This window comes from Antrostomus carolinensis, unplaced genomic scaffold (assembly GCF_000700745.2).
Source record: "Antrostomus carolinensis isolate BGI_N321 unplaced genomic scaffold, ASM70074v2 scaffold42749, whole genome shotgun sequence".
Lineage (NCBI taxonomy): Eukaryota > Metazoa > Chordata > Aves > Caprimulgiformes > Caprimulgidae > Antrostomus > Antrostomus carolinensis.
This window is the reverse complement of record NW_010340041.1, coordinates 10,780-36,035: the sequence shown is the minus strand read 5'-3', so window position 1 is coordinate 36,035 and position 25,256 is coordinate 10,780. Positions and strand designations below refer to the sequence as shown.

The 25,256-nt window shown below is 47.6% G+C and overlaps 1 protein-coding gene across 1 annotated transcript in view; it reads left to right on the top strand.

Moving 5' to 3' along the window:
* Nucleotides 1–663: 663 nt before the first annotated feature.
* UIMC1 (ubiquitin interaction motif containing 1) overlaps nt 664–25,256 on the top strand; it is a 35,231-nt gene continuing 10,638 nt past the window's right edge. The window contains exons 1-7 of the mRNA XM_029087001.1: nt 664–813; nt 8,246–8,336; nt 13,392–13,516; nt 13,843–15,006; nt 18,544–18,608; nt 21,118–21,206; nt 22,141–22,220. Of these exons, the coding sequence (XP_028942834.1) occupies nt 664–813; nt 8,246–8,336; nt 13,392–13,516; nt 13,843–15,006; nt 18,544–18,608; nt 21,118–21,206; nt 22,141–22,220 (1,764 nt within the window). The remainder of the gene's footprint in view (nt 814–8,245; nt 8,337–13,391; nt 13,517–13,842; nt 15,007–18,543; nt 18,609–21,117; nt 21,207–22,140; nt 22,221–25,256) is intronic.

Here is a 25,256-nt window from a genome sequence, read left to right as displayed (position 1 = left end):
TAAACCTGTTGTCTTGTTTCCAGCCTGCCTGCTGCCACTGCCTGCCTTTTCCGTGTTTGTAGTGCTGGTGTGGCCTTCCACCGAGCTGCTGTGCTGAGGGCAGAGCAGCAGCCTTTGAGGAACGTGCCTTTCCCCCGTGTTTTGTTGAATATAAAAGCTGACAAATGGCTCTGCTGCTGTGGCTTCTTGTTCTGGCACGCACGTTTCAGCTTGATCTGCTGCCACAGCCTGGTTTGTTCTGCACCAGGATGGTGAAGGTGTGGGGCTGTGTGAGGAGGGGAAATGTGGGGTTGTGTTGGAGGGTGGGAGACCTGCTGTGAAGCGATGCTTTGGAGCAGTTTGCTGAGGAGCTTTAACAGGAGAAGCTAAAGGGGAAGCCTCATTGCTTTGCAGCAAGGGCATTCAGAGTGGCTTTGGTCTGTGTTGCTGTTCCCCTGAAACTCCTCTTTAGCAATCAGCCATAATAAAGTGTTCTTAACTAGATGAGTGGTGACTAGTACATGTGGCTCCCAGTAACGCTAAATCCACCACGCTTTGCAAGAAGGTTCTAATGCCTGGGGTGTTTTACCTAAAAATAGCAGAAAAAGCATGGCTGTTGGGGGGAAATCTAAATCAGAAGGAAACAAATGGCTTTTAATCTTTCCCTCTGTTTCAGAGTGAAGGATGCCGAGGAAGAAGAAGCCCACAGAGGGCCCAGACTCTCGAGGTCAGGCTGGGGAGGAAGAGGAGGAAGATAAGAGGAACCCAGGCAACGCCAAGAAGAAGCGCAGTTTTGTGGATGCATTTATTGTTATATCTGACAGCGATGGAGAGGTCAGTGATCAGCCTGTGGTGTCCAGAGCCGGTGCTGGGCCCTGCTGCTGCAGGAGAGTGCCCCAGCACCCCACGCTGTGTGTGCTGGGGTCAGGCTGTGCGCAGGGGACATTGTGTCGTTCCTGTTCTTACACACGAGATGAATCAAATCCTATTTGACTAGGAAATGAATGGTGTGCTTCGTGAGGGTGAGTTATGAGTCTGGGATTTGATAACCAAATCCTCTCAGAACTGAATTTGAAACGTAATTTAAAAGTAACCTTTCCTCAATCCCTTTACAAATCTTTTTTTCATAATTTTTATTTGATTGATTTCCAGCTAAACCATAGAAACATGGTTCTGTATTATGTGCAAATAGATAAGAAAATGATTCAGAACACAGGCTTGTGAGTAGCTCAGACACAGCTGGTGTCTGGTAAACTGATCCTGAGTTACAGAAGGCTGAGTTTTTAACCCAGTTCCCCAGGGTGTAAAGGTGAACTGCCGTGTGGGTGTGCCTGGCTGAGACACAAAGGCTCAGATCAGTGATCCCCAGCGTCCTCTCACAAACATCAGCCTTCCCCTAAAAGACTGACATGTCTGTGTCTGTTACACTGGTGTTGGGATGAGTGCAGGAGCTCCTGCCTGGGGGAAACCCAAGAGCCCTGACAATCTGTCCTCAACTTGAGGTACACAGAGGAAATTATTAGAATCAATTCTTTATGTATGACTGTTAAGGCTTTGCTCTGTCTTGCTGGTGATTGGGGATCCTAAGCTGCTTTTTGTAATTCCACCATTTTCAAAAGCATTTCAGTTCTCTCTCAAGCTGTAGATCTTAAATCAAGTCCCTTTTGCTCCCACATCTGCAGCGTGCTTCTTTACAATAAGGCGATTATCATGTGAGGAGGGGAAAAGCACTAGAAATAAACAGTAAGAAGCTGTAGGGCAAATGATAGTGGATGTTTTTTCTTCACATTGTCTGAGTTCTTTCCCATTGGGAAATTCCCTGAAAGAAATGGAACATATGGCAGTAATAGTTCAGTGGGGTTAAACCCTTAGCTCTGCAATATGCTAAGTTAACTTCAGATGTCTGCTGCATCACTGGCCTTTATTGTGAAACCTATAAGGAAAAAAGAAATCAGCAGCTCTAAGAGCTGCTGCAGTACATAAAAGATCAGGACCTGTTATTGTCTGCAATTATTCATCTCAATGTGCACGTATCTGAAAAAGGGGAAACAAACGTCTCTTAAAACACATCTATAAAAAGGTTAGGCTCCCTGACTGTTCTGTAAGTTTGTCTATAAACAATAAATTCTGATGGCATAATCGGTCATATTACAGAAAAGGATATGCTCAGAGAGGCCGTTAAAGAGCCAATTAAGTTCTGTTTAAGTGACAACAGTTCAGTCAGTTGAATGAGTGGATTTATTCAGTTCAGTCTCTTTCTGTGAGTCATCAGCTTCCAGATCCAGTGCCACAGTCTCTTGTCGTGTTGTTTTCTGCAAAATCAAACCCAAAAATGTGATTTACTTGGGATCTCAAAAAAATAACTGTCTGGCTTCTGTAACTGTCTCAGCTCTTCAGTGTACATCAAGTTGAATTTCAATTTTGAACCTTGTAACTGTTGTTCTTGCTCTAGTAAGACCTTGTTATGTGTTCAAGAAGAGGTGTGGGAAGCTCAGATCAATAGCAATTTTAGAGAACAATACATTCTCAATTAATCTTGCATCTGTTAGGACATGGTTCCTTATGAATCAAAAGCTACAAGGACAATTTGGGCATCATTGATTCAATGGCTTTCTTCCTTGGCAGTCTCTTGGCAGGTATCTATAGAACAAGTCCCTAGTTCTGCTTCCAGACCAGCAGATCTTGTAGCAGCTGCACCTGGAAAGCCTCCAGCTTCTCACTTTTGATGGTCTTTGGCAGACTGCCTCTCCCAGGAATTTTTCAGTCATGCTGGATTATCAAGCTCATCCATGTTATTTTGCCAAGTTTTCTTTTTCTTTGCTCATGTCTGTGCTGTGGCATCTGCAGAGCTGCATCAGAAGGAAGTTTTCTGGACGTGGGCCTTTCTGATCTCTGCTATATATAATCCTGGATTCAGGAAACACTTCTCTTTTTTGGGAAGGGTCAGACAAAAATAAGAACAGTCTTTCTGGCTTTGTGGGAACAAGAGGAGATGACCTTCTTTGTGCAGACTGTATCTCTGAAAATGCAGACATGATGAATGAGCAAAGTGGTTCCTGTCTCCCCTGACTGTTTAAATCCTGTGGGGAACTGGTTGCCCGTGCCAGAAGATCAGTGATCATTCACCAATACACAATATTTTGAAGAGTGACCATCTCCAAGCATAGCAACTCCTGGTCTGTCTCATGAGCCTCCTTCTTGTATCGGGTTGTTGATAAAGACTCTTTGACCCCTAAGGTTTTCTGAAGCCACATTTGAAAGATGATTGCCACCCGGGAGGAGGCCTGGCCAAGTGAGAGCATTGAGCACAGCCAGAGGCCCAGGAGCTGTGCTAACCTGTTTGACTGATCTGCAGCCTTCAGTGCAGTTGATCCCAAAATGCTGCTGATCTGCTGTGGGACCTTTCAGAAGGGTCCATGTTTTCTGGGTACATCCTGGGAACTGTGTCCAGTTCTGGGCCCCTCACTACAAGAAGGACATTGAGGCACTGGAGCGTGTCCAGAGAAGGGCAACAAAGCTGGTGAAGGGGCTGGAAGACCAGTCCCAGTGATGAGTGGCTGAGGGAACTGGGGTTGTTTAGCCTGGAGAAGAGGAGGCTGAGGGGAGACCTAATTGCTGTCTACAACTGCCTGAAAGGGGGTTGTAGTGAGGCAGGTGTGGGTCTTTTCTCCCAGGTAAATAGTGACAGAACAAGAGGCAACGGCCTCGAGTTACGCCAGGGGAGGTTCAGATTGGATGTCAGGAAGTACTTCTTCACTGAAAGGGTTCTCAGGCACTGGAATGGGCTGCCCAGGGAGGTGGTTGAGGTAAACCAAGTGATTCTCTGATTCTGTGATCCTTTGGGAGGTCTGAGAGTACCTGCCTCCAGTTGTAGACTTTGCATGAAGTCTCACAGGCTCTTTCTACCAGATTCATCAGCTCTGCCAGCCCTTGGGGAACATGACAAGACTCTGGGATGATGGTGCTGTCTGTTTCTGCATGGCATCCAGGACCTGGTTTCCCTTTGGTATGGAACAACCCTTTGCCTGAGTATCCCTGTGTTTGGAGATGCTCACAGTCTGGGTAAATAGCAGCGTGTGCTGATGTTCCAGATCAGATGTTGGTTTTGGTAGGAAGAGGGACGTGTTTGGGCATCGGCTGGGAGGCCCGGCCACCACCCTGTCCTGTTATCCATCAGCTGTGGCAATGGGCACTTATCTTGGGACCATGCATAGCCTGAGGGACATCTTGCTACGGAGAAGATGGTGCTGGAAACGTCACAGCTTGGATGGCAGCGCCCACCTCACAGCACTGACCGTCTGAGCGAAGCAGAGCCACGTGGGTGCCGCTGCAGCACCCTGCTGTCCCCAGGGCTCTGCTGTGCTACCGAGGGACCTGGCGCCTCCATTTCCCAGAGGAGAAGGCAGTGGGAGTCTGTTCCCAAGGAGGCTCAGCAGCTCTGCTGCGCTCACTCCTGGGAAATCAGATTGCCCTGAATCCAGGCTCCTCACAGCCCAGTAAAAGCCCTTTTTCTGCAGTGGCCTCCTTCCCATGTGACAGAAACTGCAGGTCTGGCATGAGCCCTGTTGTGTCTTGTTGTTCAGGTCTTCACTTCCAGCAGGTTTGTTCTAATGAGCTGAAAGAGCAGAGCTGAGACAGATTCTGAACTGAAGTCAGAGACTAATAAAGGAGGGTGTGATACTGATTTCTGCAGCAGCCTTGGCTAGAGCCAAACGTGGCACTTCCAACATCTAATTGGTTTTTAAAAATGAATTAGTCTGGTTTTCATCTGTGTATTTCCCATGCAAGGACGTGTGGTGTTTGGCTGTGCCCTGTTGTTAGATGGTCCCAACTGCCGTTGAGCAGTAGAATTACCCAGACCTTTTGACTTTGCAGTCGGCTGTTAGCTGTGGAGACATTCATCTGCAGCCTTCCCTTCCCTGAGTCAGTAGAAGCTGATTTCTGTGGTTTGTGATGTGGATTAGGGGGATCAGGATGTGGGAGGCTGGCTACTGGCTTCCATTTACGGGCTTTTAGAAGCGAGTGGGGCTGTATCTGTTTCTGCTGGCAGAATCAGGTTCTCTTAAGTATGTGCAAAAGCATTTTTTAAAATGGGAATTTGATTTCCTGCTGTTTGGTGAAGCCAAGCAGGTTAAAAAAAACAAGGAAGAAGAATAGTGGCTGCCTTTCACTAAATATGTAGGCAACTTTGGAAACCCGTCTTTTTCTTGATCTGTGTACAATGCTGACAGTGAAATTGCTCATAGGAGAGCATCATAAATTAAACTGCAGAGCCTGACACACAGGAAGAGAATTTGGATTCCTTCTGGCCATTATGCTTTAAATTGCCAGCGAAGGAGGAGGGATGCTATCCAGGCTGGCACCGAGCAGAGGTGCGCGGTTCCCACCTCGCCTCCGCTATAATTAGTTTCCCGTGGAAGTTGTGTGTTGGAGATGACCTTGTAACTAAGAGTATTGGCTGCGGTTTGGGAATATTTTAATTGATTAAGATTATTTTTGGACTAGTGATCTTATTAGAAAGGCAGTTGGTTGAGTGGCCCCCTGAGTTCCTATTATCCTTGTAGACAGATGAGCATTAAAAGGTTGGGTCAGAAAGAGCAAGCCCTGTTGTCTTCTCTGGATTTTCTTGGCCCCTTCTGTTTCTGCCATCCATGCCTGCATTTATGCAGAGCACTCCAGGGCCTGCGGGGCTCTCGCCCAGCAGAAGTACAAACAGCCATAAATCCTAATTAAAAGGTATGTTTTATTTTCTGGGTTTAAAAATAAAGAAGATTTAAGAATTCTTGGGATTGAGATGTGTGTGTATGTTTTGGCCCATCAGGATTAATTGGATTTGCTTCAGCGGTTCGCTGTACCATGACTGTTCGGTAGAACGCTGCTGAGCAATTTAAACATCTTTCTCAAATGTATGAGGTTCTTGCAACACGTGTCCTGCAATAATTTTGCTCCTGCCAGTGTTGTAAATGTCGAGATTCTTCAGGACCCAGCATGGGGAACCGAGGCACGTACTCGGCTGCGCGGTGAAACCGGGCACCCTGCCCGGCACCGGGCGTGCCATTCCCCTCCAGAGCCCTGGAGGTGTTTGAGCCCTGTCTTCTCCTGAGCTGCACATCGTCAGCCTGTGTGTCTGTGCACAGAGCAGACACTGGCAGCCGTGGAAAGTTTGGTGTGCTCATAAATCACATCCGTGCCCTGGAAGAGAGCTGCCTCTGAGAGTGTCAGGGTTGACCTTCCTGCAAGTGCAAGAGTGATGAGGGGAGATTGATGCCTAGAGAGAAGAGCTGGGGATTTACAGAGCCTGCTAGGATTAAATTGCCCCTGTTTTAAGCTGGAGTGTGTTTAGCACCGTTAGACAGGGCTTTGGGGGAGAGCAGGAGAACTGTTGCTTAACCTCCTCCAGCATATAATCCTGGTGTGATCCTGGTGTGATCCCACAGACCGTTCCCACTCCCTTAGATGTCAGCTGCCCGCAAAGTCAGCATGGGGCTGCTGCTGCAGACCAAAGCAATTCGGAGTAGGAGAACCAGTAGCTTATGGAAGACTGGAAAAGAGTGACATGCCAGGTCCCTGGAAGGGAGAGGATTTCACCTGCTGAGCATGAGCTGGGAATCCATCTTCTAGCAGGAGAGAATCAGGGTGTGAAGCAGCCTTTTGGAGACACAGCAGCAGATCTTAGAAGCAGGGTACCACAACCAGGCTGGGTAGGGAAGAGATGGAATCAATCAAAGGAAAAAAACCTCTAAGTGTGAACGTGAGTGTGTGTGTGGACTTGCTGAGCATGACTGCTGCCTTGTTGTGAGCTGATTCTTAAATCAGTGGAAGCGAGGAATGGCGTAGGTATTAGGGCATGTAAAAGCTGTAATGTATTAGGGTTTCAGGAAAGTGCTTAATATTATGTCTTGCAAAATCTTAGTTGGATAAATAATTCAATTTGGTCTAGATACTAAGATTCCTGGTTTGAGACCCTGCTAAAAGACTGTCAGCAGAAGCTGGTGATGAACAGAAGAGAGGCTCATTTGGGGGAGATGTAAAGCTGAGGTCAAGAGGATCAATATTAGGTCTGTGTGTGTTTTAACATCCTCGTTAATGATCAGTAAGAGGGAGCAAGTGGTCTATATACATTAGTAAAACCTACAGATAACACTAAGGCTCGAGATGTCTTGAACAAAACTCAGTATAGAGGTGCAATTCAAAGGACTTCACAGGTTCAGAAACGTGGGCAAGGGACAGCAGAAATCGATTACACTTGAAAATCAGCAGCGTATCCATTTGCATTAAAGTAGCCCAAGCCACGTGCCCCACCTTGAAGCCCCGCTCCTGGCATGGGGGGTGGTGTGAGGGTCAAGCTTGGGGCCAGTTTGTGGTGATTCTCATGGACAGCAAAAACAACTGGAGCTGCAGACAGAGCCTGATGAAGCCCCATCCTGGCCAGGCATGGGTCTCTGCCTGAAATACTGGGTTTGATTCTAATCCTACCTGATTTAGAGAGACAGATTGGAAGGGATCCAGTGCCAGCCTTGGGTAATGTGTGTGCCCTCGCTTAAGCTGTTAGGACAGCAACTTGCATACATGTGTGCCAATTAAGCCTGTGACCATTCTTATTGCAGCCCGTGTGCTTAGAGCAGCATGCACGTAGGTTGTTCATGTGGATAATTTTCCAGGAGGCCTCGAGACGACAAATTTCTGAAGTATTCAGGCTTCAAAAATGACACACTTGTGGCAATACAATGAGAGAATAGCACCAGGAGTAAATACAGCTGGCTCTCCTGCCCTCAGGGTGCGTTAGCGTGGGTTCCCCAGAATGGCTGGGATTCTGGTCTTGGTCACCTGAAATTGTCTGGTCAGAGTGAGTGCTAGAAGCTGCACGGCAGGAAACAGTCCTGGCTTCTAGGTGTGCGGTGTTCAGTTATAAAAAGGTTTTGTTTTTCTGTTTTGAGTGCTTACAAATACCAGTGTTTTAGCGAGGCCAAACAAATTCTCTCTGCAATCAAGGGCAGCAGGTGCAATACATGGTGGTGACTGGCATGAAGTCTATTGTCTGTCCTACTTCTCTGTTTATGTCAATCTGTAACTCTTTTTGCTCGTTATGCTTATCACACAGCTTTTAATAGTTACAGAATGTGTTCGAATTATGTTTGAAATTCAAATTTCACACAAATAGAGGCTTGTTCTTGAACCAGTGTTTGTGTCTGAGCAGTGAGGGGGGAGGGGACTGGTAGTATTTCTTACATATTGTGTGCACTCACCATATTTTTTTGCATTACAGCAGGAGTCAAAGGAAGAGAGTGGATTGCAAAAGAAGAAAACAAAACAGCAGCTGGATAGAACGAAGTTTGCTGCTAAAAGGAAAATTGCACGTAGGTCTCAAGTGTGGGGCTGGGGAAGTAGGCTGGTGCCGAGCAGCTTCTGCTGTTTGTTTTAGAGATTATTTCCCTGTCATAAAGGCTGTGATGTGGCTGGGGATGCACAGCTCTCGGAGAAGACCCTTCTCAGGGGTAAAATTTGCCTTTCTGAATAGGCAGACTGTCACTTGCTTCCTCCCCAGGTGGCGTGTGTGCAGACTGGTACACTTCCAAAATAAGTGTGCGAGGGTGTTGGTACCTCACCGGGTTTCAAAACTGGTTGAAGCTGATCTGAAAGCACTGTCAGTCACAAACTGCTTCCCTGTTCAGGCCCCTCTGCTGCTATCTTTCCCTGGAACGTCGTGATGCTCTGACCTGGCAGTCGCAGCTCCGGGAAAAGCTGAGTCGCAGCTGACAGTTCTCATCGGCTCGTAGCGCAGGGGCAGCCGGAGAAGCCAGCAGCGTTGGGCATCATCAGGAAGGGTGTTAAGAACAAGAGATTTGTTTTACGTCATTTTGGTGTTATATAAAGTGTTGGTGCACCCACATCGACAGTGCTGTGTGCAGTTCTGGTCTCCTCATCTCCAGGATGAGGTGGTACATCCGGAGACAGGCTGCCCGAGCCATGAAGGGGATGGAGCAGCTGTCTTTTCAGGAGAGACTGGGAAGCCCGGGGCTGCTCTGTTAGGAGAGGAATGTGGGATCAAAGTTCACATCAAGAAGGCAGTGCCTGAGCTGAAGACAGAGCTGTTGTTTACCAGCTCCTACAGCCAGGGTGCAGTCAGTGGAAAGAGCAGGAGATAGATGGGTTTAAAACAGGGTGAAGGAGAGCGATGCTTCACACAGCATGTGGTGGATTCCTGGAAGTTTTTGTCACAAGGAGGTTGTGGAGGGGTCAGTATCAGCAGCTTTGAGAAGGGATTAAATGCATTCATGGACAATAGGTCTACAAACAGATACTAAAGGGAACAGGCTGGGATGTTCCTGCTCATCTTCTGCAAACAGCATTTCTGAATGCTGGGGATGTACAAGCAGAAGGGACCACAGAGCGTGGCCAGGCTTGCCTGTGCTCACCGTACAGCACCACTTGTTCCAGCAGCCAGGCAGCTGGACCATTGCTCTGCCCCAGCAGGTCTGTGCTTATGTTTGTGTGCTCCCCAAGGCACCGGTCCATCTAGTGTGTTAAATTCAGAGTGCTTTAAAACAGGAGAGATGTTGTCTCCTGCAAAACCCAAAGCAATCACTGAACAAAATGGAGCACGTCAGTGCTCTGCAAGCAGCAGCAGTTGGGCTTGTCAGTCCTCAGAGGGCTTGTGTGAATTAAATTGTTTTTAATAGAGGCCTAAGGCCATAGCATGAAACAGCCTGGCTCTTTATGGGAGTTGAAACCCACTGTGTGTGTCCTGTGTCAAACAAGTAAGATAACAAAGTCAGAGATGGGAGAAAAGTTCTTTTTTTATTTTTTTTTTTTTCTCCCCAAAAGAATACCAAATAAAAGCTAAAAGCCCCCTTGGAGATGTTGTTAAAATGTGACCCAACATATGGTGCTAAGAACAGGGAGGTGCTGAGGTTGGATGTCCTCGTTACATGGTTGAGCGCGCTGGTGCTGTGCGAAAGGTGTTGGTGTGCTCCAGAAAATCCCTGGGAGAGAGGGCCGGCTCTCTATCCATTGTATAATGGAGGAGTTTTGCTGCATTTCTAGATGTTGAAATTCTTGACAATAGTTTTTCTCTTCCTGGGCCAAAAGCTGCCCTTTTTGTTTTTTTTCTGGTGTGCACATCTGCCTCTTCAAAGCGCAGGAGGTTGGGGGTGCCTGGCACCGCTTGGTTGGAGAGCGGACGCTTGTTTAAGCACTTGTGATGGTGAGTCTGTTCTCTCATTTATGGGAAGCTGTAATCAGAATTTGGTGTTTGCTTTTGGGCAAATTAAGATTTGAAGTAGTAATTATTTTTCTCAGTGTCTTTAAATAAATTCTTTGAATTACAAGGCAAATTGGTCTTTTGTAAAGATGCAGTGGTGCTTCTGGGTAGAGCAAGTTCTTTCTCCTCAAAACTGGGAAATTTCAGATATTTGCAGGCTCTGGTTCTAAAGCATATCCTCCCTTTTTTACTCTGTTGTGGTTTTATTAATTTTAACCTAAAGCCATAACTAAAATATATCTGTGACATTTCCTCCTGACAGGATAAATGGAAACACAAAACCTAAAGAAATCTCTCTCTTTTTCCAGAGGAAGTCGGTGCTTTAAAGCACAGTTGAATGTTTTTACTGTAATTGCACTTTGGAAATACTGAGATCCCGCATTTCCATTATTTTTGAGTAAATCTCTTATTAGTAAGTGTTAGAACTACAACTAGCGGAGTTTTGCATCTAATTCACTTTGCAAATGTCAAAATGGAACATAAATCGCTTAGCAAATTGCTGTATTAGCATTTAAAAAGGCTCTGAAACGGTTTAATTTGTTTAGGGCTGTGATGTCTTAAAAACAGTTTCTCCCTGACCCCTCCTTCCCATCTGTGGGTTTCTTGGATGCCCTGGTCCCTGGAGAGGCGCTGGGATTGCTGCTGCCTTGAGATGGACGCGTGGCAAGTGGATTTTGGAGTGTGAGATGCGGAATTCCCAGCAGGAGCAGTGGGGATGTGTGTGAGCTGAGTGTAACGGAGAGGGGATGTTCCTCCCAGGGGCTGTGGGAGCCCCTGCCCCGCTGGCATGATCCAGGAGCACAGCTCACCTCTGTCCCGGAGCTCCCCAGAGGTCTGTCTGTGTGCACACACCGGTCAGGGACTAACGCATCATCGTAAATTATGACCAGTGCAATCAACATCAGGTTTAGTAAAATGCATGGTGTGAGAAATGATCAGACATGGAGCACAAAATACTGTCAGCTCCAGACCACTCAGCTTAAAGCAGGTCAGGTCTCCTGGAAGACACAAGTGGAGCTGCTCTCTGCGCTCCTCACCGCAATGCCAGGTGGATTTAAACTCGAGATTTCCCAGTCTCTGGAGCACCTACTCATCTGGAACGTGCACTAAGTGCATTTTGTTTGTCGCTGGTTTCCTTGCCAGAGGCAGCATTTGTCTGGCACATTCCCTGTCCCCAGAGGGGAAATTGCTGTGCCAGGGAGGGAGAAGAAAACAAAATGTATGGTAGTAACTCGCCAAAAAATGTTTCCTTTTATTAAGCTTCACAAATGTTGATAGCCTGAACTGGTGAACTCTCAGGCCCCCGTTTTAATTTGAGCACGTGGGAGGTCTCGTGTCGAGGGGCACTGGCCACGTGCATCGGTTTCTTGCACATGTCAGAGTTTGCAGGATTGCTGCGATGCACTGGGCAGGGAAACAAACCAGCGTGCACTTACTGAGTGCTCGGGAGGTGTTTGGTATTGGGGAAACGCTGCGTGTTGCTGCTGTTCTTGGGGATGGGAGCCTTCTTCATACGCTGGACTGTCGTGTGCTTTCCAGTAAAGGACACATTTCTTTTTTTTTCCCCTTGTCCCTCCTGGCTGTAACATCATAGAGTGACTTTATCCAAGGACAAAAGATCCCCACGAGCCTTGAGTGCACTGCAGTCTGCATTCACTTCAAGCTCTTTCTTAATTTTTAAAGAAATTTAAAAAAAGAAAACAAAACAAAACCCCAACAAAAACCAACCTAAAGCTAAGTGCTGATTTAGTAGGACAGGTAAAGGAATCTATGGCTGGTAATCAGAACAGTCCAAAAATGCTTCAAATCCTGCTTGAGTGGGGGAGAACCAGCCTGCCATTAGCAATGGGCTGGGGGAAGGGCAAAGCAAAGCCAAGCCTGCTGCCTGGGGATGCACCTCAGCGCCATCCCAGTGCCATCCCAGTGCCATCCCAGGCTGCTTCAGGGGAGGCTGCGCTGCTGTATTTTGGTGGCAGCTGGTAGGAAGAGGATGGGTTAGAAAATGGGAGCCTGCAACTTCTGAATGCATCTTTATCCAGGGAAACGTCTGTCTCTGAAACTGGCTGCAGTGAAGCATGTTTTGTGCTTGGGCAGTCTTCCTGTTCAGATCGCGTCTCTTAAAGCTCTTCTGGCCCATCAGAGAGCAAGCCTCTCGGTTCATGCATGAGATGGCGCGTGCAGGATTCTGCCTGAAGGAGGGAGCGGGTTTTGAAGGAAATCTGTCAATTTATTTTGAGCGAGAAGATGTATTTTTCAGCTCCTGAGAGTGCTGTTGAGTTGCTTTCCAAGCTGCCCTCCATTCTGCAGGCATTGTATATTTTAAGCGCAGTGAAAGTGTTGGCTTGAGTCTAAGTAAATAAGTGTTTTACAGAGTAACTAACTGCTTTGTTTCTAAATAGCCAGTCTCAGCTTCTGGTTTGCTCTGAGTGAGGAATATTTCAGGAAGAAATTTTCTGCTGAAATAGCGGTTACAACTGTAGGAAACCTGTTTCCCATGCATGACTGACTTAGTGATGCAGTGGAATGGTGATGTGAGCAGAAGAGGGATGTATGCATGCAAAAGATCCTCCATAATACCACCAAGCAAGTAACATTATCCTCCACAGAGCTTTCTACCTGTGGCTCGGGGTGAAAAACATGTAGCTGTTTTGTTCTTGAGTAGGTCTCCCGTGGTATTGCAGGTATCTGCTGTCAGATGGCAGCGAGACGTGCTACTTGGCTAGTAAAAAAGCATATTAAAGACAGTGTTTTCTTTATCCTGCCTTGCTGCTGAGCCTATCCAAAATAAAAATGAACACCCTTTAGAAATCTGCCCTTTTCCTCTCTCCTGGAATGTGCATTCTGGAGCTGTAGAGTGTGTTGTGTGATGAGGTCAAAACAGATGTCCCGTTGTAGTTATGTACCCAGGGAGTCAGAGTTCAGATTGCTGTAGAAGCCTTAACTGAAGTTCCTGACTTGGGTTACCTTTTGCATTTGGTGTTGCCTGCTCCAGTGTTGGTTTTCAGGGAAGCTGAGGTTTAGATGTTTTGCTCTGCATTCCTTCTGGGGAGGTGGAACCCTGGGTCATCTCTCCCAACATGTTTGATATATGTTGGGTGTTTACATACACCCGCAGCTGTGACTTGACATTATTCTTTTTCTTGTGCTGTAGAGATGACTGAAGAGGAACAATTTGCACTGGCCCTGAAAATGAGTGAGCAAGAAGCCCGACAAGTGAACTGTCAGGAAGAGGAAGAGGAGGAGCTCTTGAGGAAGGCCATTGCTGAGAGCCTTAATGTAAGTGTGCTTCTGTGAAGAGGCTTACTAGGGTTCTTCAGCAAAGTTGCTTTCTGTGCTTGCTTTGCCAGGCTGCACAAAAGATTTTACTGGGGACCTAGCTATTTCTGGCACAAGCTGGAACTCCAGCAGTTGCAGAGTAGTTGTTTGTGCCGTTCCTAGTGAGAGGCGTGTGAAGTCTAACCTCAGCTGTCCCCTCTTTTGGGGTACACAGTTCTGATCTGGGGGGGTTTCTGCAGTCTGGGTGATGGCTCCCTGGGGGACCCCTTGGTACGCTCTACTGATAGAAAACCTGCCTCTTGAAGAATCAACCTTCTGTTTTTCAGAGCTGTCAGCCCTCGGACTCCTCTGATGCAACCCCTCAGTTGTCTGCAGAAGTGCTGGGCGCGCGAGGCCAGAGCCAGCCCCCCGAGAAAGAAGGCTCTGAGATCCTGGGAGGTCTGGCGCATTGCCCTGACACCCCTCGCTCCGAGTGCAGCTCCCACTCACGGAGCACCAGAGCTGATGGGAACGGACAGATGGATGTCGCCCGGAGCCCCCTGGTAGTGTTGAGGAGGTTAAGCCAGGAAATCGTCGAAAGCTCACAAGTATCCAGCATAATCGTGTCTCTGGGGAAGGGCCAGCCTGTGCCTGTGACAAGGTCAAATGAAAAGCCTTCCTCACCAGCAAAAAGTGATTCTAGTAACAAGTTGCCCAGCACTCTCGGAGAGGACTTCATCTCTTTGAGTCCCACCTTTGGCAGGGTGACTTCAGGCTCCTGGCAACTGACACCTCGGAGACTGTTCACAAGCCCCTCCAGCTCTTCTGAAGCAACAGGCCATGAACCAAAAGAGCAGCCCCTGCCCTGCACTGGCCATTCTGTGGGAGAAACTGGTTCTGGGAGCTCAGCCATGCTCTGGAAGAGCTGGACCACGGAACAGGGTGGCAGCCCCGGGAGGAGCGGTGGAGGAGCAGGTACCAAACACACCTCGCAGCCTGGGCATGCCGCCAGGGTCTGTGTTTCCACAGAGCAAGCAGAGCAGAACGAGGTGCCCGACAGCACCCCTGAGCTTTGTGTGCTGAATGCAGCAGCAGACAAGCACAAGCAGGAGGAGGCAAGAGACACAGTGCACTATTATTGGGGCATACCCTTCTGCCCCAAAGGGGTGGACCCCAACCAGTACACCAAAGTCATCTTGTGTCAGCTGGAGGTTTACCAGAAGAGCCTGAAGCAGGCTCAGAGGCAACTATTGCATAAGAAGGAGTTTGGTAACCCAGTTGTGCCCAATTCTTCCTTGAGCCAAAATGAGCTTGGGAAAGGAGAGCAGATAAGCAGGGAGAATGGGGTTGCTGATGATACAGAAGATGGAGACCCAGACGGGCAGAAGGAGTCTGAGAGCATCACCTGGCTCCTTCCTTCGAAGAGGAGGGAGGCAGAGAGTCCAGGGAACAGCATGGAAGAAGATAAGAACTCCACTTCCGATGATGAACCAACCACGAGCTACTGCCAGGTAAGAGCTTCATCACCAAGCAGAGGTTGAGCAGGCCTGCTCTTCTGTCTGTTTTAGGGTTCAGTCCCTTCTGCAAAGCAGGCACTGCTGTTTAATGCTCCTTTTAAATTGAGGGACTTCCTCCCCCAGCCACACAGCTTACTGTGAAAGGGAGAGGAAATCTGTACAGGCTGATAGCCAGCTCACAAATGGCAGGGGCAATCGTGCAGCCTGGCAGTCGTCCATTAATGCACCACAGAGAAAAAGACTTCCAGCTGACTTGTCCTTCTCAAAAGGGTGTAGCCTGGCAGCGTGTCAGGGTAGTGAGCACAGAGATGATGCTGACCACCCCTGGCTCTGGCAAACCAGCTTACAGAGCCGTGGCCGTGCGGGGAGCTCGGCGTTTTCCTTCGCAGACAGAAATGTGCCTTTTGTCCTTGCAGCACAGCCTCTCCTTTTTGCACCTACATGCTTGTCTGCGTCCGTGTCCGTACGTGCTTCACTCTTGCAGGTGCTCTTTTCCCTCGTGGTCCTGCAGTTGTGGCCGGGAGAGGCTCTGCAAGCTCGCAGGCGTCTTCTGCTTGTCCAGAGTGATCTGTCATCACGGCAGCGCTCATTGTCCTTCTGGTGGTTGGGCACCTTCTTTCCGCTTGCTTGTTGGGTCTGCTAGACACTAGGTGTCAGCCTCTGTCTCCATCAGGGCTCTCTTGTTGGAGTGGAAGGCAGCTTTCTGTCACTGCTAAGTTTAAACAGATTGCTAGTCAGATGAAGTATTTATTACTGCTGTATTTTAGGTTTGTGTCAGCCTTTTCCAACCCTCATTTTTCATAATGACTTCACTCCCGGATCATTGTATAACTTTATCTTCTCTATGACTGAAGCCTCGGCTCTGTTGTTGCTGTTTTCAAGTGTATTTGATCATTTACCCTGGTGTTAGAAAGATACTTAACTTGTTTTGTGATATTTATATTCTGTCTTGTAATATTGAACACTTAGGAAAAACGTCATGTCTGCATTTTCTGATTGCAGAAAAAGAGCAGAGCAGCCTGTGCTGAAATGTGACTTTTCCTGACAGTACTTTGGCTTGGGTTTAGCAGATACAGATTTAAACGAGCCTTAGAGGTGACCTGCAGAGGAAGGAAACCGACTTGTCCCCTTTTAGGATAGGTACAAGAGACCTGAAAGGTTCTTAAGGCAAACTGCTTTTTTCTTCTGTGACTTTTCCTTTGGAAATGATGGTGTCATTAATCTGGAAGACTGGGGTGACTACAGCTCTGTGGAGGTGTACACCAAAGCCCTTGGAAAGCTACAGCAGCTGGGAAGGGCATGAACTTTTTAATCAGTATTGAAAATTGTGGGGGGTTTTTTATATTATCTGTTTAATGCTAATACCTAATTAATTCTTGGGGAGAAAAGAGGTTGTAGTGGTGCTGAGTGGGAACTTGTAATGTGCTCATCCTGACCACAAGAGCTCTCTCAAAGAGCCACAACGTGTATGTAGGTGTAGTCTTTCTGATATTTTTAAGGTGAAAAAATAAGGAAGGAGGAACAGACTTTAAAATTTCAGCCTTAGCCCCAAATTTGCCAGTCTTTTATTTACTTGAGAGAAGATATTTTCTAAATGCCCTTTCATCTGCCTTACCACTCCCAGCCTGAGAGGTTGCTCCCTTCTCGCGCCTCCCTGTGCAGTCGCACACAGAGGCCAGCACCAGTGATTTACTTGCAAGATCGATATGTTTGATGTTTGCTTGTGCCTTGTCTCCATTTTTTTCCTTCTATCAAATACAATTCCACCAGCAGTGACAGAGAAGGGGTGCAGAGCAGTCGTGTCCCCAGTGTGCTGCATGGCTTGGAGACCGCTGCTGCCCGTACTGCCTGGGGGCTCCCCGAGTGCCACCAGGGCTGCTTTGCTGCTGGGGATGGTGGGAGATTTTAGGCTCAGCTGGGGCTAGAAGCCATCCATGGAAACCCAAAGCTGTCAGTGTGTGTGTGTTGTACCAGTGGAATGGCTCGCCCCTACTCCTGCTTTGAAACCCTCAGCTGGAGCGGGCAGAGACCAGAGACCTTCCACCGTGGCAGTGGCCAACTGCTGCAACTGCCACCCACAGCCAAGGGATGTTTGCACAAAGCAAATCCTGGTTGTCAGGAGATCTCATAGGCTGTGAACATGCACTAACAAACTTCAGTGCTAATAGAATCAATTTCTTCATAGCCTTTCAAATAAGGTTAGGAGACTCCTGGTCTTTAAAAGATTCAGAAGGAAAAGACCCAATTCTGGAGAGTTAGTCTGGTGACCTGAATTAATGCCATACCTTCTACCATATGTACTGGGAAAAACAGAAACATGGCCCAGTATTTGTGACCAGGACAGAGGCATTGTCAAACTATGCACAGTTCAGGAAAAAGAGAAATAAAAATAAAGGAGGAGATGTGGTGTTTTATGTTAATGATGAGTTAGGCTGTGAAGAAACAAAGAACAGCACAGATAAAACAGAATATTTGGGAGTCGGAGTCACTTTAGGGAAATCTGGCAGGAGGCTTTGTTTTGGGGCTTGCTGGGGAAGTACATCAGCCATCCAGGAGTGGAGCTGATCGAAGTTGAAACCTGTGGTGGAAATCAAACTCGGAGAGTTTAATAGACTCGAGGAAGGGGGAGGAAAACCCCTTGGATTTCTTTGAGAACTAGCATGTGAAATCGCAAGCCTGACAGCAAGGGCTGCTAATAAACCGTTGTAATTCCACCTGATTAGAGAATGGCAAGTGTAACGTGTACACTGAAGGAGAAGAAAGGGATATGGGTAATGACTGGCATGTTAGCCTGACCTCGGCACTGCATAAGGCTTTTGAACAAATTTTAAAGGAAAGAGTAAGTGGAGTCATAGAGCTAAATGAAAAATGGGATAAAATGCACACGGATTTACCAGCTGTGGATTGTGCAGGTTAATCTATTCCCTCTCTTTGATGGGACAGCCGATTTCTCAGTCAAGAAAAACACAACAGTTCTTATCTGTATGAAATTTTGAAAAAGTACTTTTGTGGTCAAACATCAGCTGTACCAGTTGATCATCCTGGCTCAGGCAAATAGATTTTAAAGTGGAGTAGGTCAGGGCTGCTGGGGTGGGTGCTTCAGGAAGTGTGAGGGGACACTAAAAACCTTGGATTGTTTAGGTGTTTAGCTCAGCACAAATGGAGATGGAGAAGAGCTGTGGCAGCTGCCTACAAGTCCATCAGGGTTGATGCTGGGTGTGGGTAGAGGGTGTGGAAGGTGATGGACAAGGTTGGCATGAGTGAATGGCCACGGACCGTCCAAGAACATGTCTAGGCAGCAAGGTAGCAAAACATACTGCCAGGCGTTACTGCAGGGAGCTGCTGAAACACCTTACCAAAAGGAGTGATAGGGACAAAGAGCTGACTAGTTCAGAATGGATACTTAGCTATTTCTAGACAAAAAAATACATAACAGATTGGGTGCAATGCCATGGACAGAATCTGATGACCCAGCAGATCCTGGTTAGCTGTGTACGTTGTTTCATATAACATCAGAATTTTCCTTTCCAGGCCTCCCAGGTGCTGCCTGCAGAGGATGTGCCTGAAGATGGGGAGCCCATGCAAATTGCACAGAGGTGAGGAGTTGGTCTGGGAGCGTGGGGCCCATGGGCTCGCTCTGGTGATGTGGGCTCTTTCAGTCTCCTTGGAGCATTTTGGGGTGCAGTTTCACTGGGGCTCGCTGCGGGGCCTGGCAGCAAGGCTTGCTGGAAAGGCCACAAGGCTGTTAGGTATCCCTGGAAATGTATGGCTTTGGAGAGAGGTGGGACACAACTGGGGAGAAGAGATAGTTACTCTTGTTGCTTTATGAAATGTGCAGGGTGCATTGTAGAACAAGTACAAGGACTTGATCCTTGCCCTCCGCAGCTGATGTGACACGGTGCGGTAAAGCTGTGGAGATGGGTAGGTGAGCTGAAGGTGAGTTACAGCGATGTCATCACGTGGTCTGTCTGGGAGGGTGCTTAGGCAGCATGGTGAAGGGTTTACTGGATTTCTGTGTGTATTTTTATGTTCTTGTCTTACTGCTGAAGAGGAAAGAAGGGAGGAGGAAGCCAGACGGCACTGCCTATCAGCCAAAGATAGAGTGCAGTGCTCCAGAAAAGCCACTTCAGCAGATGACAGGTGTGGGACAAGTCAACATGATTTTCTTCAGATTTAAGCCTACTCCTCTTTTCCTTTTTTTTTTTCCCTTTTCCTTCCTGTGGGATACAATTCTGCAGTGAAGGCTCTGGGAGAAGAAGGGCAAATGGGAGAGGATTCAAGGAGCAAGTTACAAGAGAGGGCAGATAATGTCATGTTTTTAATTTGCTGGATTTTATAGTTTAAACATGCTTTGGAACAAAACTGCCAACTTTCCTCTGATCTAACAGCATTTGGCTTGAGCAGTTAGTATCAATATGCAGAGTATGGAAATCCCTCTTGCTTGCACCTTTCTAACAAGCTTAAAGCTCACCTTGGGGAGCAGGAGGAACCTGCGGCTGCCGAGGCTGACGAGCCTGTGACAGCTGAGATCTGAGCTTGTGTGTTTGCACAGAAGGCACCAAGGTGCTGCTCTGCAGCGCTGGCCTCACGCCTGCTTAAGGCAAAGAGGCCGGGGCTGAATGGTCCCAGAGCGGCACCTCTTTCCTTTCATGAAGCTGATGGGGTGAGTTTGGGACATTCCCCAAGCCCTCCTGGCTGCTCACCTTGGGGTTGAGACACACCTGGGTGCTGCGGCCCCTCCTTGAGCAGCTGGCACATCTGCAGCGAGGCAAGAAATGGCTGCGGCCGTGGCAGGTTTGTGCACATTAAGTGTTGCCATCTGGCTGCTGGTAATTTGCCAGCACGGTGCTCTCTGGGGTGAGGCTCAGGCACCCTGGCCAGCCTCAGCAGCACTTTGTAGAGGAACACGGCTCTGAGCTGTCAGGAGGTAGCAGAGCAGTTTTGGAAGCAGCAGCAGCAGTGAGAAGAGGCTGCATCGCTTTCTGCGGGCCCCTCTGCCTGATGGTTTTCTGCTTTGTGTGGAGCACGATAGATTGGGGTTTTAATAAATGATTATAGGCTTTGTTACCAGGAGATAGTTGGTGTAGGAAGAAATGTGGTTTGACTTAAAATTGATTAGCCCATTTTATAAATGTCATAGCAAGTTGTTTTGTGTGAGTTCTTTTGAAGTGAGCCCTGATGTTAGACACAGAGTAAAACATGCTCAGCCTGGATTCATAACAAATGCTTTGAGATGCTTTATTTAGAGAGAAAAGCCACTTGTGATTTCCTATCAGAATTTTGTTATTTATCATAAATCAGCAGTGGCTGTTCTTTCCTCTCTAAGGCCTGTGGTTGAGCTTAATAAATCTTCTGTTTGTCGGTATGGGGATTCATGTTTTTAAAGTGTGTTCTTGCATACTTGATCAGACTAATCAGAAAGCCACGCAAAGCGCGGAGCATGTCAGCATGGGTGCCAGACTGGCTCAGCAATGCCTGCCTGTTTCAGAAAGACACTGCACAGTGTGAGGGGAGAGGAAAAAAGGAGGAATCCGAAGGTCAAAATGAGAGGAGCAGTACCTGGTGTTGCTCAGAGGAACCACCACGCTAATGTTGTTAGGACTTTGCTGCAGGGAAGCCTTGCCTTGTCTTACATCCGTGCTGCTTCTGGCTGCCTTGCACAGCAATAAAGAAGGAAATTAGCAGTGTGAGGTGGGAGAGGGTAATGCAGGATAAAACACGTCTGTGTCTCTCCTCTCTGAGGATTTCTTTCCTCAGATGGGAAGAAGGACAGGGCTGGTACCTGCACAGCTCCCAGATCTTCTAAGAGCAGAAAGAATCAAGAGTTGTGAGCGGGTATTTTTGCTCCCCTGACATGAGGCACTGATCCTTTGTGCCTTTTTATCAAGGGCTTCTGGAAAAAAAAAAAGGTTCCCTCTGGGTTTTTTTGCTTAGGGCACCATTTTATACCCATATTTTGCTGTTATTCTGGTAATTTCTGGCTATCAGATATTGACCACTTGGAAATTACAGCATCATCTGCTGTTCAGAACTGCGTGAGAAGGCAGGTGCATGCTATCACACCTTCTGGATTGGAGATTTATATTGTATTTATATTTTGAGCAGCATCTCTGTGTTGACCCCACTTGGCAGTAAAAGGAGCCCAGATACTGCTACAGAAAACTCTGCTGAAGAGGAGATCTCTGTTTGCCCAGGTAAGAGGCACTTGAGAATGTTCTGAATTTTGCACCGAAAGTTACACACTTATAAAATTCAGAGAAAAGAAGAGAATTTTTGAATTACTTGAAGAAGATGAGGGATTTTTTTCCCAGCTCTGTTTGTCAGGGCTGAAGTTATCCAGGTAATTTAGTTTGATTCCCTGGTTTTAGACCCTTTTTCTCTAAGACAGTTCTGTAACCAGTGATTGCTGGGGACTTACTGCTGAAGAGACACCAGGATCTACATTGGTCCCAGGAGATCATTCAAGACAAGGTGTCAGGATTGGTCTCGTCAAGGCAATCAAGAAATCTTCATATTTTTTCAGTGTCAAGATGCGTGTAAAGCATGAGAGCTGAAGTAATTTTTGTCTTACGTTAATTAAATGTGTTTGGGACCAATGAGTTTTTCATCTACTGGTCTCTCCTACCATGTTTGAGATTTTCTAGTTCAGAGTTTTAAATGAAAAAAATTAATGGAGAGGCTGCTCCTGTTCACAAGCAGCTGTAGAGAGACAGGTCATGATGGTGCTTGGAGGCATATTTTGTTGCTAAGGAAGACGTGGAGGTCTAAAGAAGGTGCGACTGTGAGGCAGACCACAGAATGGGAGCTCTGTTTGTCTCAGTGCCAGGGAGAGCTCTATTCTTGCTTTGTCTCTATCCCAGCAAGTGTCCCACACACTTTCCCTGTCTAGTCTCACTCCCCATGAAGCCGCAAAGCTGTGGTGGCTTTGTCCTCACACCACCGTGCTGCGACTTTTAACCCCTCATCCGGCTGCGTTGTTACACGTTGTCTGATAACATTTGTGGCGAGTCTAAAAAATGTTTTGAAACTGTGAAAACACTGTAAAGAAATGGGCTAAGATACATCAACGAGCGAGGAGATTGTTTGGGGGCTGCAAACCTGCCCTGACACAGAGGTGTTTTTCTGCAGAGACCCAGCCGAGTCCACTGGAAGCTATTGAGGCGGAGAGAGAAGAGCTCTGCTCGGGCAGCAGAGATGCGCCTATGCAGGTAAATGAGTCTGAGGTTGGGGAAGGGTCCTGTTTCTGGTCCTGCCTTCTGGACCTTAGTCCAGCTGGGCTGTGTTAGTGTTTTTCCCTTGGGTTAGCTGGGAGCTTGGGCTTCTGCTGTTGGGATCCTCACGAACACTTCCCTCTTCACTTTTCTACACTCCTTCATAACTCCAGTCCCTTTTGGCTAATGGCTGTGTGCAGCTGCCTCTGGAGCCTTTCAGTCCTGTAGCTGGAGTGTTGTTATCGATTCCAGCTTGCTCTTTTATACCGCACGCCCTGCTGTGCTGGAGGATGCCGTCAGCGTGGATGGCAGCGCTGTCGCTTGCCCAGGCTCAGATGTATAGTGCTGTGATGGTCAGCAGTGCAGAGGGATCCCCGGAGCTGTGAGGGAGTCCTAGTAAACCTCAGTCACTCGTGTTGTGACACACTGTAATCTGTTAGTCCTCTGGACTTTAGTGTTTGTTCTCCACAGACCATTTCCAGGAGGCTGAGAGGCGAGGTTCACCCAGAGAGACCGGGCTGGGATAAAGATGACATTGAAGTATTGAGGGCTGGTGGTGTTTTGCAGTCCAAGGAGAGTGACCTGAGCCTGGGAATCTTGATTTTAGCACAGTAATAGTTAATAGCAATAGTATTAGTAATAGTTAATAGCAGGGCCATCCTCTTACCTCCCGGTGCAGATGTGCGCTGTTGTGCGGCTCCTTTCCCCGCGTTGTCACACCTGCGCAGCAATTGCTTTGCAGCTGTCGCTGCGCCGACATCTGACTTCAGTTCCTGCGTCTGATAAAACTCCCTTTGTCTATTAATTTAGAGAGTGATATCAAAGGGGTTGCCAAGTACTCCTCTGGCAGGGTACATGAATACAGAATCGTACAGCTCTTGACAAGAGGATTCATTTGTGGAAAGCTCATTCTGGGAGTCTGCAGCTTGTACAGCACGTCTGCAGCTCCGATGTCTCATTGTCACAGGCCTCTTAATAAACCAGATTCTGCAGGTATCTCAAAGCGCTGCTCAGTCAATTAGAGACTGCAGCAGGGAGAGGCAGCGGTCCTGTGCTGAGCCGGGTGGCCACAGCCACTGAGGCACGTTCATGACCCATTTGGCTGTGACCAGGACGCTGCCCTGTCCCTCATGCTTTGCAGAAGGTGCCCTGGGTCTCACACCTCCGCCCAGGCAGCACAAGGTGATCAGCACAGGGTTTGGGAGAGGTGCAGTGGGGCTTCCTGAGGATTGTTTGACAACATTATTATTGTCAGCAGGTACTGGTCCAGAGCCTGCAGCCCTCCAGGAAGACTGCAGAAACAGCTACCATGTGCATCAGTGGTTAGCATGAAGCCAGCGTGTACCGCTGGGACTGACTTCTTCCTCGCAGATGCTGAGCCAGGACACAGGAGTCTTGTTGTTGAGCTCAGCCTCTAGCGTTGCTCTTGGCTGGCTCTTGGCTGCAAGTACTATGTCTTGTAGGCAATTTCCTCTGCTAAAGAGGAGAGGAAACAGTCTCTGCCTCTGACAGGGGTGATTGGTTCTGCAGTTGAGGTTTTCCAGACTGTTACAGCAAGGTTTTGTACAAGCAGTTTTGGGACCATGGTGTCTTTTGTTATAGGATGTTGCATTTCCATTTAAAATTAGTAATTTACCACTGAATGTAGGTGGGTGGGGTGTGCAGAATCAGTGATCTCCTAAGGTTGCTTTAAAAATGGCAGCTAGAAGGAGCAGTACCTTCTGCTTTTCCCATCCGATTTTCTACGTGTGTTGTCTGACCAGGATAACGCAGGTTTGATCTGATCAGTCATATTTGACACATCTTGTTTTTTATGACTCTTCTGTGTGATGCCCCACAGTGAGGACTTCACAAGATACAGTGACACTGAGATGTGAGAGCAGGGTACAAGTGCTAATGCTGTAAGTGATGTACTTCAACAGCCCGTGTTTGGCTGGAGGAACTCTTGTGGCAACTCCTCTGCAAAAATCCAGGGCAGAGAGCCTCCCTGGAAATGAGAGAGGTGTTCCTGGGGCTCAGTGCCATAGCCTTCCAGCCAGTGTCTGGGAGAAATGTGTTTTGTGAGTCAGATTCTTGATTTAAGGCCCAGTCCTGCAATTTTTTGCGTAGCTCCTCTGAGACAACAAAGCACCCTCCTTCCCTTTAGGACCTAAAACTCAGGATCACATCCTCATTTGGAAAAGCAAGTAATAAACTAAATAATACGACAAAGTGCTCCAGAGGCACTGAGCATCTTGGCTGACCCCAATTACTGCTTCCCTGAAATTATACCATTGGAGGGAAGCAGACAGCAGTTTTGCTGCTTACTGTCTACATGTCACTGCTTAGCCCTAAGAACAGAAAACTCTCCTATATGATTTTCCTATAGGTTTCTTCTACATGGTTAATGTTTAAATAATTTTTTTTTAATCATTGCAGGGTCAGGCAGGAGGGAAGGTTCTTTAAGTGTGGGGAAATGTTGTAGCAAGCCTGACTAGGCAGAGATCTAGTTATGAGCGAGATTGCGGTGGTCTGCTGCGTCCTGGGAGCACTAGTAGTGTAGGGAGCAGGCTGTTTCTCCACGGGTGTGTGGTGGAGTTGTGTTTACCAGTGCAAAAAAGGGAGTATTGGTAAGTGGTAATGGCACCTGGAGAACAAACACAGGCTGTGACATTTTGCTGTGGCGAAAAGCCACGCTAGTAATTTTGCGTGACATGGATTTTTAATGGCATTGCCTCTTTCCTTGATCTGTCTCCCCTCTGATGACTGCTCCAGTGACCTCCTCTAGAGAGGAGGAGCTTCCCAGTGATCTCTCTGGACTCCCTAAGTGCACAGCAGGCTCCTTTCATCCTAGGAGAAGCTGTGTTCCCAGACAGTGCTGCCTGTGTTGCGTGGATCATGTCCAGAAACTGATGAGCACAAGTCAGGTGTTGAACTCTTGCTTTGCCCCACGAATTTTCCATCAGTTTCGCTTCTGAGCTTTCCTGATTAATGGAAGCTTTGCCATTTTTCCGCGGTAGTACAGGTGATGTTTGCCTTAAATGGTGTGCACGG